The sequence below is a fragment of the Jaculus jaculus genome, chromosome 9, assembly GCF_020740685.1.
Source record: "Jaculus jaculus isolate mJacJac1 chromosome 9, mJacJac1.mat.Y.cur, whole genome shotgun sequence".
Classification (NCBI taxonomy): domain Eukaryota; kingdom Metazoa; phylum Chordata; class Mammalia; order Rodentia; family Dipodidae; genus Jaculus; species Jaculus jaculus.
In genome coordinates this window covers 41,213,566-41,227,217 of record NC_059110.1, presented here as the reverse complement: position 1 = coordinate 41,227,217, position 13,652 = coordinate 41,213,566, and the positions used below count along the sequence as shown (strand labels likewise).

Here is a 13,652-nt window from a genome sequence, read left to right as displayed (position 1 = left end):
GACAGCAATATGTAGGAGTCTGGATCCTCCCACTAGTCACTAATGTGTAATAAATACCAATGTGAATCCTTTCATCAACCTGTGCGAGCGAATTGACTACTTGTATCTCCCAGTGCCCCTGGGAGGATACAGGGTCCTTTGTGCAGGTTCTTGGTCTCTTAGTATAAAAAAGACTCAAAAGAGAACTCAGGGAGGATTTTCTTAGAGTTACACAGAGAGAGAAACAATGGGACAAGTGAGCTGAAGGTCACAGCAGCAGCCAGGAGAAGGGAGATGGAGAGGGGAAAGAAGTCAAGAGAGCAGGCAGGGAACGGATGGGCTCAGCAGTGCAAGTCTGGGAGTAGGGGCTTGGCCAGAGGGAGTGAGAGCACCCCTCAGGTCAAGCAGTCTTAGGGTTTAGTTTAAGGTCAAAAAGTCTTGAAAGAAGATAGAAGGAGGAGAGAGGGTGAGAAAGAGAGAGAGAGTTATCTATCAGGTAGGCATAGCCATGAGACAACAAGCATTTGCAATGAGAGAGGGGTACTGGGAGCGTAGAAGTAGTTTTCGAAGGCTGTAGTTACTCTGCCAGTTTTCTTGTCCTTGTGTAGATATATTTCTTTCCACTTTCACCGTTAGGCTGGGCTTAGGGGGCCTCTGGCCTTCTGTACAAGATAAACTCCTGTTATCTGTGTCAAAAGTGTGTGAAGGGGCTACCGACCATCACATGCTGTTTAACTCAGAAGATGCTAACATGTTGATGTGCATATATCCCAACAGCTTCCCTCTGCTTGAGAGGCATCTACTGTGTACATCACAAAGGATGTTGTACCATGGCTTGTGGCATTGGTATGAAGGGATACCATCATATTAGTATTGCATATCCCAAGTGCAGGTTGGGAAGCAGCTGGCTGCAAATGGTTCCTTCATGCCTTGTCTTTCAGTCTGGGAACACCTATTGCCAGGACATCAATGAAGTCAAGCATGTTTTCTTAGGTTTATTAAACTTTGTGGTTTCTTCCTATAAAGAAAGGGTCTTTTGCCCTATCCAACTGAGTTCCAGTTTTCAAGTCATTTATAGAAACTTTTTTTCCCCAACTTTAGTGTATGTGTATGTGTGTGTGTGTTCATGTATGAGAGCGCAGGTAGCCGTGTACTACAGCACACATGTGGAGGTCAGAGGGCAGCCTTGGGTGTCAGTCCTTGCCTTCCACCTTGTGTGAGGTGGGGTCTCTTTTTGTTCACAGCTGTCTCCGCCTTACTTCTCACCGCAGGTGAACTGGAATGACAGGAGGGGCAGTGAGCATACCTACTCCTTCAAGTTACTAACCAGAAGTTGGATGAATTCATGATAACACTTGTTTTGTGTCTTGTCAATTTTGCCTCAAGGCTTACTGGAGACAGAACCACTGCAAGGAAGAGATGAGGATGCGGTAGCCAGGGCTGACTTCTCTAGCATGCTGTCTGAGGAGGAGAAAGAAGAGTTAAAGGCAGAATTAGTTCAGGTATGTTTAGTAATCTTCTTATTTATTGTTCCTGTTTCTGTCTTTAGTCTAATACAGGCCCCATGTTTCAATCATGCTGTCTTTCATTGAATAAAATGTAATAAATGAGTACATTGCAAGATGATTCATTTTTCCCCAAGATATTTTTGTAATGCTAATTGTCCACGACCTGTTGATTACAGTGGTAAAATGGATGACTGTACTGCTTAATAGACAATAATAACTCATGTTAAACTTGTACTTCTGTTTCTTTTTAGTATCTGGGTACTGTGGGAATTATAGTCAGGTATGAATGTGCTAGGCTTGTTTAATGTCATGGGACAACGTAGGCATGGTGATGCACACTTGTCCTAACACACAGGAGGCTGAAGCAGGAGGATGAAAAGTTGGAGGCCATCAATAGATAGTTCCAGCCTAGCCTGGACTGTGTATTGAGACCTTGTTTCAAAAGTAAATACATAAGTGCATGAATACATACAATAAAGTCAAGAGCCCATGGCATAGGTTCAATCTCATTTTTTAAGAGCAATTCTTTGGAGTTATTATTATTTTTAATGAAACATCATCCAGAAAAGCAACTGACTTTGCTCTTTTGTGGAAGAATAAAGCTTTGGGGTGGAGGGGAAAGTTACAATCAACTTAGGTATAATTAGGTCTTCAGCAGCTACTGTAGGGAGCTGTTCCAGAGGGAGGAAGATGCCCAGCTCATCCTGAGGACAGACCTTTGTCAAGTCCTTTGTTAGCAGTGGCCCCTCAACACGTGGCTGGGGAGCTTCCTTTTTTCAGAAGCCTGCGAATAGCTCTAAAGCAGAGAAAAGCAGCAGGGCCAGGCGCCAGAGGCCAGCGCATTCCCTGCAACATGCTGAGCTCCGTTCCCCTGGAAGCAAGGCTTTGCTTTCCTGGTTCTGCCTTTTCTCAGGCTTGCCTTAGCTTACTATACCTTCTTCCTCCTTGTCCTCTCTGATTGGCTGTGCTGGGTATGACAGCTCATTGTAACATTAGAGACACTGAAGATGTCATCACAAAACAAAACCAAGAATAATTGCATTAAAATTTTTGTTTTATATCTTACTACTATGTTTTTAAAAATGCTTATTTACTTATTTGAGAGTGAGAATGGATACACAGGACTCTTGCTGCTGCCAACAAACTCCAGATACAAGGTGACACTGTGTATCTGGCTTTACATGGGTACTAGGGTATCAAACCCTGACTGGAAGGCTTTGCAAGCAAGTGCCTTTTACTAATGAGCCATCTCCCCAGCTCAGCTGTGGATTTTCAGACAAGGTCTTGATATATAACCTGGACTAGTGTGGAACAGTCCTCTTGCCTCTGCCTCCTACACTTGCCAAAGTTACATTTTATTTTTCATTGATACATAATAATCATGCATTTTATGATATACAGTGCAATATATATATTATATATACAATATATATTTTATAATATATTATATATTATAGTATATATATTATACACACACACACACACACACACACACACACACACACACACACACTGGTAGCCAAATCAGGGTAATTAGCTTATCCATCATCTCAAACTTTTATTCTTTCTGTGTGATGAGAGCAGTCAGTCTCCTAGCTACTTTGAAATGTATACTTATTTCACCCTATTAACACCCCGCTGTAAAAGGGAACATCAGACATATTCCTTCTCCCTAACTCTATTTTTGTACCCTTGGTCTAGTCTCCTTATTTCCCTCTTTTACTCACCCACCCCAGCCTGTCATAACCACGTGTAACCACGGTTCTCTACTTCTATCAGACCTGCTCTATTGATCAAACAAAAAGTGCGACCATGTGGATATATTTCTTGTGTGTGGATGCCTTTAAAACAATTTAATTTTAAAATAGCAGCTCATTTCTCTAGGAAAGCTAGAAATGATTTCAGTGCTTCACATGAAAATCTGGCTTTTAGCTGAGTCTGTATACGGCCAGTAATCAGCCATACATGCCAGGGTGCAGACCAAGAGTGGTCTTACTGGAGAATGGACTAGTTCCTCATGGTCTCATGACCCAAAAGTCTGGCTTATGACCCATTCTTGTCAACTGTGGTGTCTAAAAGTTATATTCCATAAACTAAAATGAATTATTTAGTCTAGGCTTAAACATAAATTGTTCACTGCTGTGTTCTAGTTTAAGTATAAGCAAGGTCTCTGTAAAAGCTATGGTGTGTAATTACTTTCTTGTTGCTGGGACAGAGAACCCAACCAAAAGCAGCTGATGGAAAGAAGGTTATTATTTTGGCTACAGTTTGTAGGGGAAGCTTCGTGATGGCAGGGGAAAGGATAACTTGAGCAGAGGCTGAGCATCACCAACTAGCCACAGCAGGTGGCAAGCAGCAGCAGGAGCGTGAGCCAACTAATCAATCCAAGCTAGGTGCTAATAAACCTCAAGATCCAATCACAGCAACCTACCTCCTCCAGCAAGGCTCCACCTCCCAGGTGCCACCAGCTAGGGAGCAAGCACTGGGAGCACATGAATTTATGGGAACATCTGATTCAAACCACCACAGACAAGTGTCTATAAAATGCCTTAATATGTCTGGTTGGTGGCATCATTGGGATGTGAATACATGCACAGATCAATGCATGTTTGCTTAGTGAATTGTCTAGTTTCTAAATGTCCAACAGTGACCATGTATTACTTTTATATTTACGAGAAAAGTAAGCTTTGGTTTTAAATAGATGCCACCTGAATATAAAATACCAGAAATGTTTTCAGAAAATTCTGTTTTATTTGGTTATAGTATTAAGCTTCCATAAAGTTTCATATCTGTAGCTATTAGAGCCTGTCTTCTGGTGATTATACTGGACTCTTTGCAACTGTGTTCAAGTCACAAAGATTTGTATTTTCATCCTTCAGAGTGCTTTTCATTTTATCATGTCCTATCTCTTATTTCTGAGATCATCAGAGATGAAGAATCACACGGAGTCAAAGATAGCATCATGCTTTCCAGAGACACTTGACACAGCTGTCTGTCCCAGGGCCAGTGACACAGCCATCAAATGTATCTTTGTAATTTCTCCACATCTTCTTTCCATCTCCCTGACCCCAGGCACCCTTCACGTTAAGACTGTTCTTTCCCTAGCCTTTGACTAGCATGTCATGCTTATGCACACGGGCAGAATATCAGGTCTTTCCACATTGTGGATACATCTGGACTTTACTTCCACTGCTAGAATCCAGTCATCACAAGGGCATACAGAGATCCTTCTCGGTAGCATTGCCCATGCAGTGCTGAGGCATGGCATCTGTCACAAAGATCAACTTCTCTGTCTCAGACCACCACAGAAGGACTTCGTGGGCTATAGTTCTAAAGTAGTTCTTCTATGAGTCTGAGGGAAGGTTCTGTTGGATCTAGTAGTCACTGCTATGAAGACGTCTCACAGGCCAGCTTATTGGACACCTGTCTTTCTGTAAGGCACCATGTGGTCCTGATGGAGAGGACTTATCTCTGATGTTCGTGTAAGTGGTCTTGGCTGTGCTGGTTATCTTCGCTCCTCTTCAGAGCTTCCTCTCATCCTCAAACTGCCTCTGGCTCAGCTGGCTCCTTCCCCTTCCAGCCCCAGAAAGGATGAATTTAGACAGTCTCTTCAGCCCTTTCACCCACACCGAAAACACTTTTTTGTATGCATATCAAAGTCTGGCAACAGGTAGGCTTCTCCTTTTGGTGAGAGATAACAAAATAAGAATAGTATCAGAAATGCTCTACCTTGGATGAATTTAGTATTTAAAAGAGAAATTTCTTTTAACACAATATAATCTATAGCTTTAACTGTGGTCATGCTTTAAGTACATTCTTAAAATTTTCTGGGATGTGAGACCAGTATTATTTCTGTCCTAGTGCCATGGTTTGCATAAGGTCTCTGATGAATTTTTTAATTGACTTGAATTATTTTGCAGCCTAAACAATTATCTATATATGTACAGCCAAAAGTGGAATGTATGTTTTTTTACCAATATTATCAGCATATCAAAAAGTATTTTATTTCAGATATTTGTTCTGTCTGTTTACCATATGCTTTAAGATCTTTAAGGATCTAACTATCTCTTGCATAAAAATACTTAATAATTCTGTTGCTGTCATCCCACTTCCTATTTAATTTCATGAAGTTGCATTCTATGAGTACCATTCCACAATGTGCCTTGGCTTTTTGAGTGGTAGAAGTGTTGGCATCAATACTATCAATTTGTGATTATATAACAACATAGTCCTGCCAATGTCTCTGGACAAAATGACTGAAGAAAACAGGTATTAATAGGAATGGGAAACAATACCAGCTGCTGTTATCAAATAGTCAAAGCCAGCTTTCACACTCCCTCTATCTCTTCTTTGACTCTTTTTCATTTGGTAAGATTCCCCAAGAATAGAGTGTCCCTAAGTTACTATGTATTAGACTTGCAAAGGGAGTCTTCGGCCTTTCTCAGCTCTTTCCTCATGACCTCCTATCTTTCTTGCCTGCACCAGTGAACAGATTGCACACATGTTCATAACAATTAAGCCTTGTCATTCCATCCCTCCCATATAGAACCTGCATTTTTAAAATACTTTGTAAAAATTTATTTTGCAAGCAGATTGAGAGAGACAAAGGGAGAAACAAAGAGAGAATGGACACTCCTTGCTACTGCAAACAAACTCCAGACACATGTACTACTTTACCTGGATTTACATGGGTATTGAGGAATTGAACTCAGGCAGGCAGGCTTTCAAAACAAGCACTTTTTAAATTTTTTAATTTTTATTAACATTTGCCATGATTATAAAAAAATATCCCATGGTAATTCCCTCCCTCCCCCCCCGATACTTTCCTTTTTGAAATTCCATTCTCCATCATATTACCTCCCCATCTCAATCATTGTACTTACATATATACAATATCAACCTATTAAGTATCCTCCTCCCTTTCTTTCTCTTCCCTTTATATCTCCTTTTTAACTTATTGGCCTCTGCTACTAAGTATTTTCCTTCTCACGCAGAAGCCCAATCATCTGTAGCTAGGCTCCACATATGAGAGAGAACATGTGGCGCTTGGCTTTCTGGGCCTGGGTTACCTCACTTAGTATAATCTTTTCCAGGTCCATCCATTTTTCTGCAAATTTTATAACTTCATTTTTCTTTATCGCTGAGTAGAACTCCATTGTATAAATGTGCCACATCTTCATTATCCACTCATCAGTTGAGGGACATCTAGGCTGGTTCCATTTCCCAGCTATTATAAATTAAGCAGCAATAAACATGGTTGAGCGCATACTTCTAAGGAAATGAAATGAGTCCTTAGCATATATGCCTAGGAGTGCTATAGCGGGGTCATATGGTAGATCAATCTTTAGCTGCTTTAGGAACCTCCACACTGATTTCCACAATGGCTGGACCAGATTGCATTCCCACCAGCAGTGTAGAAGGGTTCCTCTTTTTCCACATGCCTGCCAACTTTATGATCATTTGTTTTCATGATGGTGGCCAATCTGATAGGAGTGAGATGGAATCTCAATGTAGTTTTAATCTGCATTTCCATGATGACTAGTGACGTAGAACATTTTTTTAGATGCTTATATGCCATTCGTATTTCTTTCTTTGAGACTGCTCTATTTAGCTCCATAGCCCATTTTTTGATTGGCTTGTTTGATTCCTTATTATTTAACTTTTTGAGTTCTTTGTATATCCTAGATATTAATCCTCTATCATATATATAGCTGGTGAAGATTTTTTCCCATTCTGTTGGTTGCCTCTTTGCTTTTTTCACTGTGTCCTTTGCAGTGCAAAATCTTTGTAATTTCATGAGGTCCCAGTGATTAATATCTGGTTTTATTGCCTGAGCAATTGGGGTTGTATTCAGAAAGTCTTTGCCAAGACCAATATGTTGAAGGGTTTCCCCTACTTTTTGCTCTAGCAGTTTCAGAGTTTCAGGTCCGATGTTAAGGTCTTTAATCCATTTGGACTTAATTCTTGTGCATGGCGAAAGAGAAGAATCTATTTTCATCCTTCTACAGAAATATATCCAGTTTTCCCAACACCATTTGCTAAAGAGGTTGTCTTTTCTCCAGTGAGTATTTTTGGCATTTTTATTGAATATCAGGTGGCTATAGCTACCTGGACTTACATCTGGGTCCTCTATTCTGTTCCACTGATCTACATGTCTGTGTTTGTACCAGTACAATTCTGACAAAACAAGCACTTTTAACTGCTGAACTATCTAGTATTTTAATTTAATACTTCACAATACTCAGAAGCAAACCTTGAATCAGTATGTAGGTAAGATATGAAACACTGAACATTGTACTGAGATTAACAGATTATTAAAACATTTTCTGAATTATAAATCTCATACAGCAGGTAAAATAGAAGAATAAATTTTCAGTCTTACCACATAAATTATATATTAAAACTAATTCTGCTTACTCAGGTCACCTTTGGGGAACACTTTTTACCACAATAAGGTTTTTTTCAACATAGTCAATGAAAATGCAACATTATAAAACCCCAGTCTCATTCCAGAACATAAACTTTATTCCCTGAAAAACAGTTCAGTACAGTATAGTTGTTGTCCAGTATTCCCATCTCTGAAATCACCAGTCCACACTGTTTCCATGGGTTTACTTATTCTGTGTGCTTCATATGAGTAGAAGCACACCCTAGATAACTGTTTGTACCTGGCTTCTTTTGACTAAGCCTAATGCTGTCAAGATTCATTCATATGGTACTATGAACCAATAAATCATTTCTTTTTTAAAGAAGGATTTTATTTATTTATTTGCAAGCAGAGAAAGAAAGAATACAGCTGTGCCAGTGCCTCCTGCCACTGTAAATGAACTCCAGGTGCATGCACCATTCTGCGCATCTGGCTGTACATGGGTTTTGGATGGAACTTCCAAACATTAGACTTTGCAGTTAAGTGATTTAATCATTGAGCCATCTCTCCAGCCCAACTTATTTCTTATTATGGCCAAATAATATCCTATTTTACTTACACTCCACAGTTTGTTTAAGGATTTATCTTTTGATGAACATTTGGACTATTTCTACCTCTGGTAATGAATATGTTTCTGGGAACATGTGCCTTTTGGGGTATATATCTAGGAATGGAACTGCTGGGCCAAATCGCAGTCCTGTGTTTAACTTTGAGAAACCAACAGACAATTTTCAATTTTCCACAGTGCCTAGACCATGTTACTTTCTTATCAACAGTGCACAAAGGTCCAGTTCTTCTAGATCTATACCAACATGTGTTATTTTCCTGCTGTTCAGATTTAAGTAATTAGTTAAAGAATCTAATCCTTGACATAAATATTTATCTAACATGACAATCTTCTTATAAGTCAGGAAATTAAGGAACTATACCATCTTATTTCTAATGATGGAATAATTTTAAGCTACTAAGTGTGGGACTTGATGTTGGTTTCTTTAGACTGATGCCAGTTTTTGATTTCATAGGGAGGAGCTTCAAAAGTTTAAGTCCAAGCCGGGCGTGGTGGCACATGCCTTTAATCCCAGCACTTGGGAGAAAGAGGTAGGAGGATCACCGTGAGTTCGAGGCCACCCTGAGACTACATAGTTAATTCCAGGTTAGCCTGGGCCAGAGTGAGACCCTATCTCAAAAAACTAAAAAAAAAAAAGTTTAAGTCCATGGTCACTTGACCATGTGATGTGGGCTTGTGGAAGCACAGTTCATCATGGTAGGAGCACCGTGCCTCCTGGTAGTAGTACCGCACGTCATGGCAGGAGCATCATACATCGTGGTAGGACTGTGCATAGTGGTAGGAGCACCAAGCATCATGGTAGGAGCACAGTACATTGTGGTAGGACTGAGTGCTGCACGTCATGGTAACAGAGTACATGAGGGTGGGAGCATAATGGAAGAAGAGGTTGTTTACATAAAGAAGCCAAGAAAGAGAGAGGAAGAAACCAGCAACCCAATGCCCACATCAAGGTCATCCCAAGTGACCTAACTTCCTCTCATTTGGCTTCACCTCCTAAAGGTCCCATTGCATCTCAGTATCACTACAGGCTGACTCAGCTTTTAATATTTAGACCTTTGGGGGACATTCTGGATCTAGACTGTAGAGATAGTGTTAGATGAATTGATCACTACTATGTTTTAATCATTTTAAGGAACTCATAATTTTATTAAGAATCTAATAGAACTGTATTTTTTGATTTCTACCTTCCTTCATAACTCATAAATAATTCCCTAGGTTGAAAATATTAAGATGTAGAAGCTCTTTTCTCTTTCCCTAAATCAGTGATTGACTTTTTCAAGTTAAATTTCCCTCATTATTTTTATGACACAGTAGAATACTCGATGTACCCTCCCCCAGAACAGCAGACTTAGTAATTTCCATCACTCAGAATAAAAGGAAGCACAAAAGGTCTGTCTAATGAAGAATCAAAGGTGACATGAAGCCAAAGCATTTTCTGTGGCAAAGCACAAGAGCTGTAACCATATTAGGCAGCAGATGAAATGAAGGAAGACACATCGAAAAAGAAGAAAGGTGGAATATGACATGATCACACCCAATGGAGAGTTTGATTTGAAAGTAACAATGTGCTTTCATGTAATGGAGAGATTTACACCCTTGGGTGATCTCTGAGCCTGCAGAAGACTCTTTCTCAAAAAAAGACAAGGTTCTGCTCACTGTGCGTGCTTTTAGAATGTTGTAAAATGTTTTAAAAGGGTTTCTAAGAACATAATTGAAAAGTGATCCATGAATATAAAGAACCATAAAGATGTTAAACTATCAGAACATTTTCCTGATAGTAAAAACCCCAAGGCATTGCTCTCTCTTACTGTGCATTTGAAGATTCATTTCTGGGGTGTAGCTCAAAGACAAGGCACATGCATACCATGCAAGAGGCCGTGGTTCAACCCTTAGCATGCCAAAGAGAAAAGATCTGAGCACACTTCATGCTTCTCACTCTTGAGCAAAATCTTCCTTATGCCAGTAAAAACACATTTTGTTTTTCCAGTTTCGTGTAAAGGCAGACACCATTCCTACACAGCTCTGTCTCTCTTTGGTAACCCAAGGAATGTGTTTGCAAGGTGCCCACTGAGCTTAGCAATGTGATCTGTGGTCAGAAGAGCAGTGACCCTCGGAGTGTAAATAAGACATCTAGGAAGTATCACACTTGCATCACCTCTATGTGTGGGGATAGTAAGGGAGTCCTAATGAGTCCTTTCTCTGGCTTGATAAGGAAAAGTCATAAGTAGTGCTTTTCAGAAAGTAGAGGTGTGAATATAGGCATTCTTATTTGAGCAACACATACAGCACCTCCTCAGGCAAGATGAGGCATGACAACGAATTAAAATCAGACTTTGTGGGATTCAAATTTGAGTATTTTACACAACCCCTTTTTAGAAATTATACTTGCAAGAGCAGCTTTATCAAGATCCACTTTTCTGCAGCATGAGGGAAAGAAAAATATGTCTATTCAGAGGCTTGAATGTTCTTAGCAGCTTTCTTTGTGTTAACTAAATTTGAATGTCCTTCAGCAAGAAGTTGACAAATCCATGCAATAGAATACTGCTCTGCAGTGAAAAGGAAAAAAAACATTGCTAATGCAACAACAGGGGGAAATCTCAAATAACAAGTATAGCATTCATAATACAGTTCTGTAATTCTAAAAGGTGCAAGCTAAATTTGAGTAAAAGAAGGAATGCCAGGGGCTGTCTAGTGAGGACAAGGGTTTAGGAGGAGAGGAAATAAGCAGGAAGGAATCACAAGAACAGCTAGCAGGTGATAGATGTTTGCTGTCCTGACTGGTGGCTGCAACAGTGGATATGAATGGCAAAACTTACACATATATGTCCATGATCATGTGCAGGGTGTTGTATATCAGCTAGATGTCAGTAGAATTGTTCAAGAGAAGGTGACACAATGAAGTGACACACATCACACATACATATACACACAGGAAAAACAATCACTTATACACATATCCTCTCCTCCCTTAGTTCTCCATCCCTTAAAGTACCAGGATGGGAAATCCACCATGTTATTCCTATACCTGCACCATTACATGTGTCTGGCAAAAAAAAAAAAAAAAAAAAATGCAAATACTAACTAGCAACCCAGAAAAGAAGTTTTTATGTAAAATAAGGTACACATTATAAGACCAAATTTTATTGAAATTAGTTTGTGCTTAACTTGAGAAAAAAAAATAGATGTATAAAAACCAAACAAAAGAGATAACTATTTTCTAGTGATTTAGAAGTGATTTTTATTTTATCATGTATATATTTGTTGTGCAATCTGAATTTCTTACAAGGAGAACTGAAGACATTTTGAATCATTACAGCTAAGTGTGCTATTTGTAGTTTCTGATATTGACCTGTCACTTGGGTAGGTGTGGGTGCTGGCCAAGCATGTGTACCTTTTTGTTTGTTTGGTTTTTGAGGTTGAGTCTCACTCTGGCTCAGGCTGACCTGGCATTCACTATGTTGTCTCAGGGTGGCCTCGAACTCTCAGCAATCCTCCTACCTCTGCCTCCCGAGAGTGCTGGGATTAAAGGCGTGTGCCACCACACCTGACTGCAAGTGTACCTTTGATCTGGCCTGACCCTCTCCCTACTGTTTTTCTCCTATCTGTAGCTAGAAGACGAAATTACAACATTGCGACAAGTTTTGTCGGCAAAGGAAAGGCACCTGGTGGAGATCAAGCAGAAGCTTGGCATGAATCTGATGAACGAACTGAAGCAGAACTTCAGCAAGAGCTGGCACGACATGCAGACCACCAGCGCGTGAGTGGCGGCTCCCGGAGCACGCAGTCGGCTAGCTGACCACTCGTCTGGGGTTTTCTTTGTTTTCCTAGAAGGCTGGTGTGGTGCTTGTGAATAGAAAGAAGGTATTCTCTAGACGTTAAGAGGTTGGGAGGCTCGAAACCACACATCTGCATGCACCAGTGTAAAATGCGTGCTTCAGCACCTTGTGAGCAAACTCCTGGAAAGAACAGGCCTTCTGTCAGCAGCCTGGGTTTGTTCTTGCACCCCAGTAACCAGTCCCAGTGCCTGACCGAGAGAGGTGGAGTCACCTGCAGTGTCCTGGCTCAGGTTGCCAGGTCACTTCATTCACATCTCTGGACTTCATGATCTGCACTTCCCTCTGGCCTTTTCTTCTGGCCTCTCTAATCACCGCATGGATCAGATATCCAAATGTGGCAGGGCAGTTTTGTAGCAGAAAGGGTGAAGGAGGGCGCAGGGAATATTGGGATTGTGCCCAGCCTGCCTCAGTGTGATAAGGACAGGAAGAGAAGTTATCAGGGTGCACCTTGGAATGTAGAATTAGAGAGGGCAAGTTCAAGTTCATGTTCCAGGAAGTCTTCAGGTCTGTTGGCACAGGGAAGGACATGCAGTTTGTGGATGGTGAGACAGATAGGCTACTTAATGTAAAGCTTCTTGCATGAATAGGGCAGATTCATTTTCTGAGGCTATGGAGCTTACAGTGTGTTAGAAATAACCACTTTTTGTTATTGTTGTTGTTGTTCACAGGTATCAAGTGGGAAAAGTGATGTAAAGAGGAATTCAGGGTGTCCTGGGAATGTAAAGATGGAGCTTTGTCTGGGTTCAAGGCTAGATTTCCACGGAGGCGCAGTATATTTAAGCTGAGCTCTGAAGGAGGAACATGCTATAGTCAGGCCAGGAGAGAGAGGTGAAGCCTACTGTGTTGGTTGTGGCCCCAGAGAAGACAAGAGCCCTGATGTTAAGCTTCCAGTTAATTAGTGTGCTGAGCTAGAGACAAGGGGAAGGGCATCACTTAATCATTACTCTTTATCTTCAGGGACTGCAAAGCCTTTAAAGGACCCTGACCAGTCATTCATCCAACAAGCACTAGTAAATATCTAGTTGACAATAGAGTAATCAGATTCAACAAAGATGGACAAGGTGCCTTCTCTCATTGAATGTTAAAAGGAGAAAGATCCAGAAGCAACCAATTAATAAATAAAGGAAATACTGGGACATGCTGTGATCACCACCCATAAGGTGATATCCTGGAGAGTGACTTGGATGAGAGGACGGGAGCTACAGTGGTCAGGTCTCAGGCAAAGAATTGTTTCCAGCTGGGACTTAAAATATAGAAAGATCCAGTCTTGCGATGGCCTAGGGGATTGTTTGCAACTGAGGAAAAGTTCCTCTGAATCCTCTGAGGCATGAAAT

The 13,652-nt window shown here is 40.6% G+C and overlaps 1 protein-coding gene across 4 annotated transcripts in view; it reads left to right on the top strand.

Moving 5' to 3' along the window:
* Tpd52l1 (TPD52 like 1) overlaps positions 1 to 13,652 on the top strand; it is an 88,796-nt gene that overhangs the window by 56,864 nt on the left and 18,280 nt on the right. For all 4 annotated transcript variants that reach the window (XM_045159156.1, XM_045159155.1, XM_012951562.2 and 1 more), the window contains exons 2-3: positions 1,366 to 1,481; positions 12,091 to 12,239. In XM_045159156.1, the coding sequence (XP_045015091.1) occupies positions 1,366 to 1,481; positions 12,091 to 12,239 (265 nt within the window). The remainder of the gene's footprint in view (positions 1 to 1,365; positions 1,482 to 12,090; positions 12,240 to 13,652) is intronic.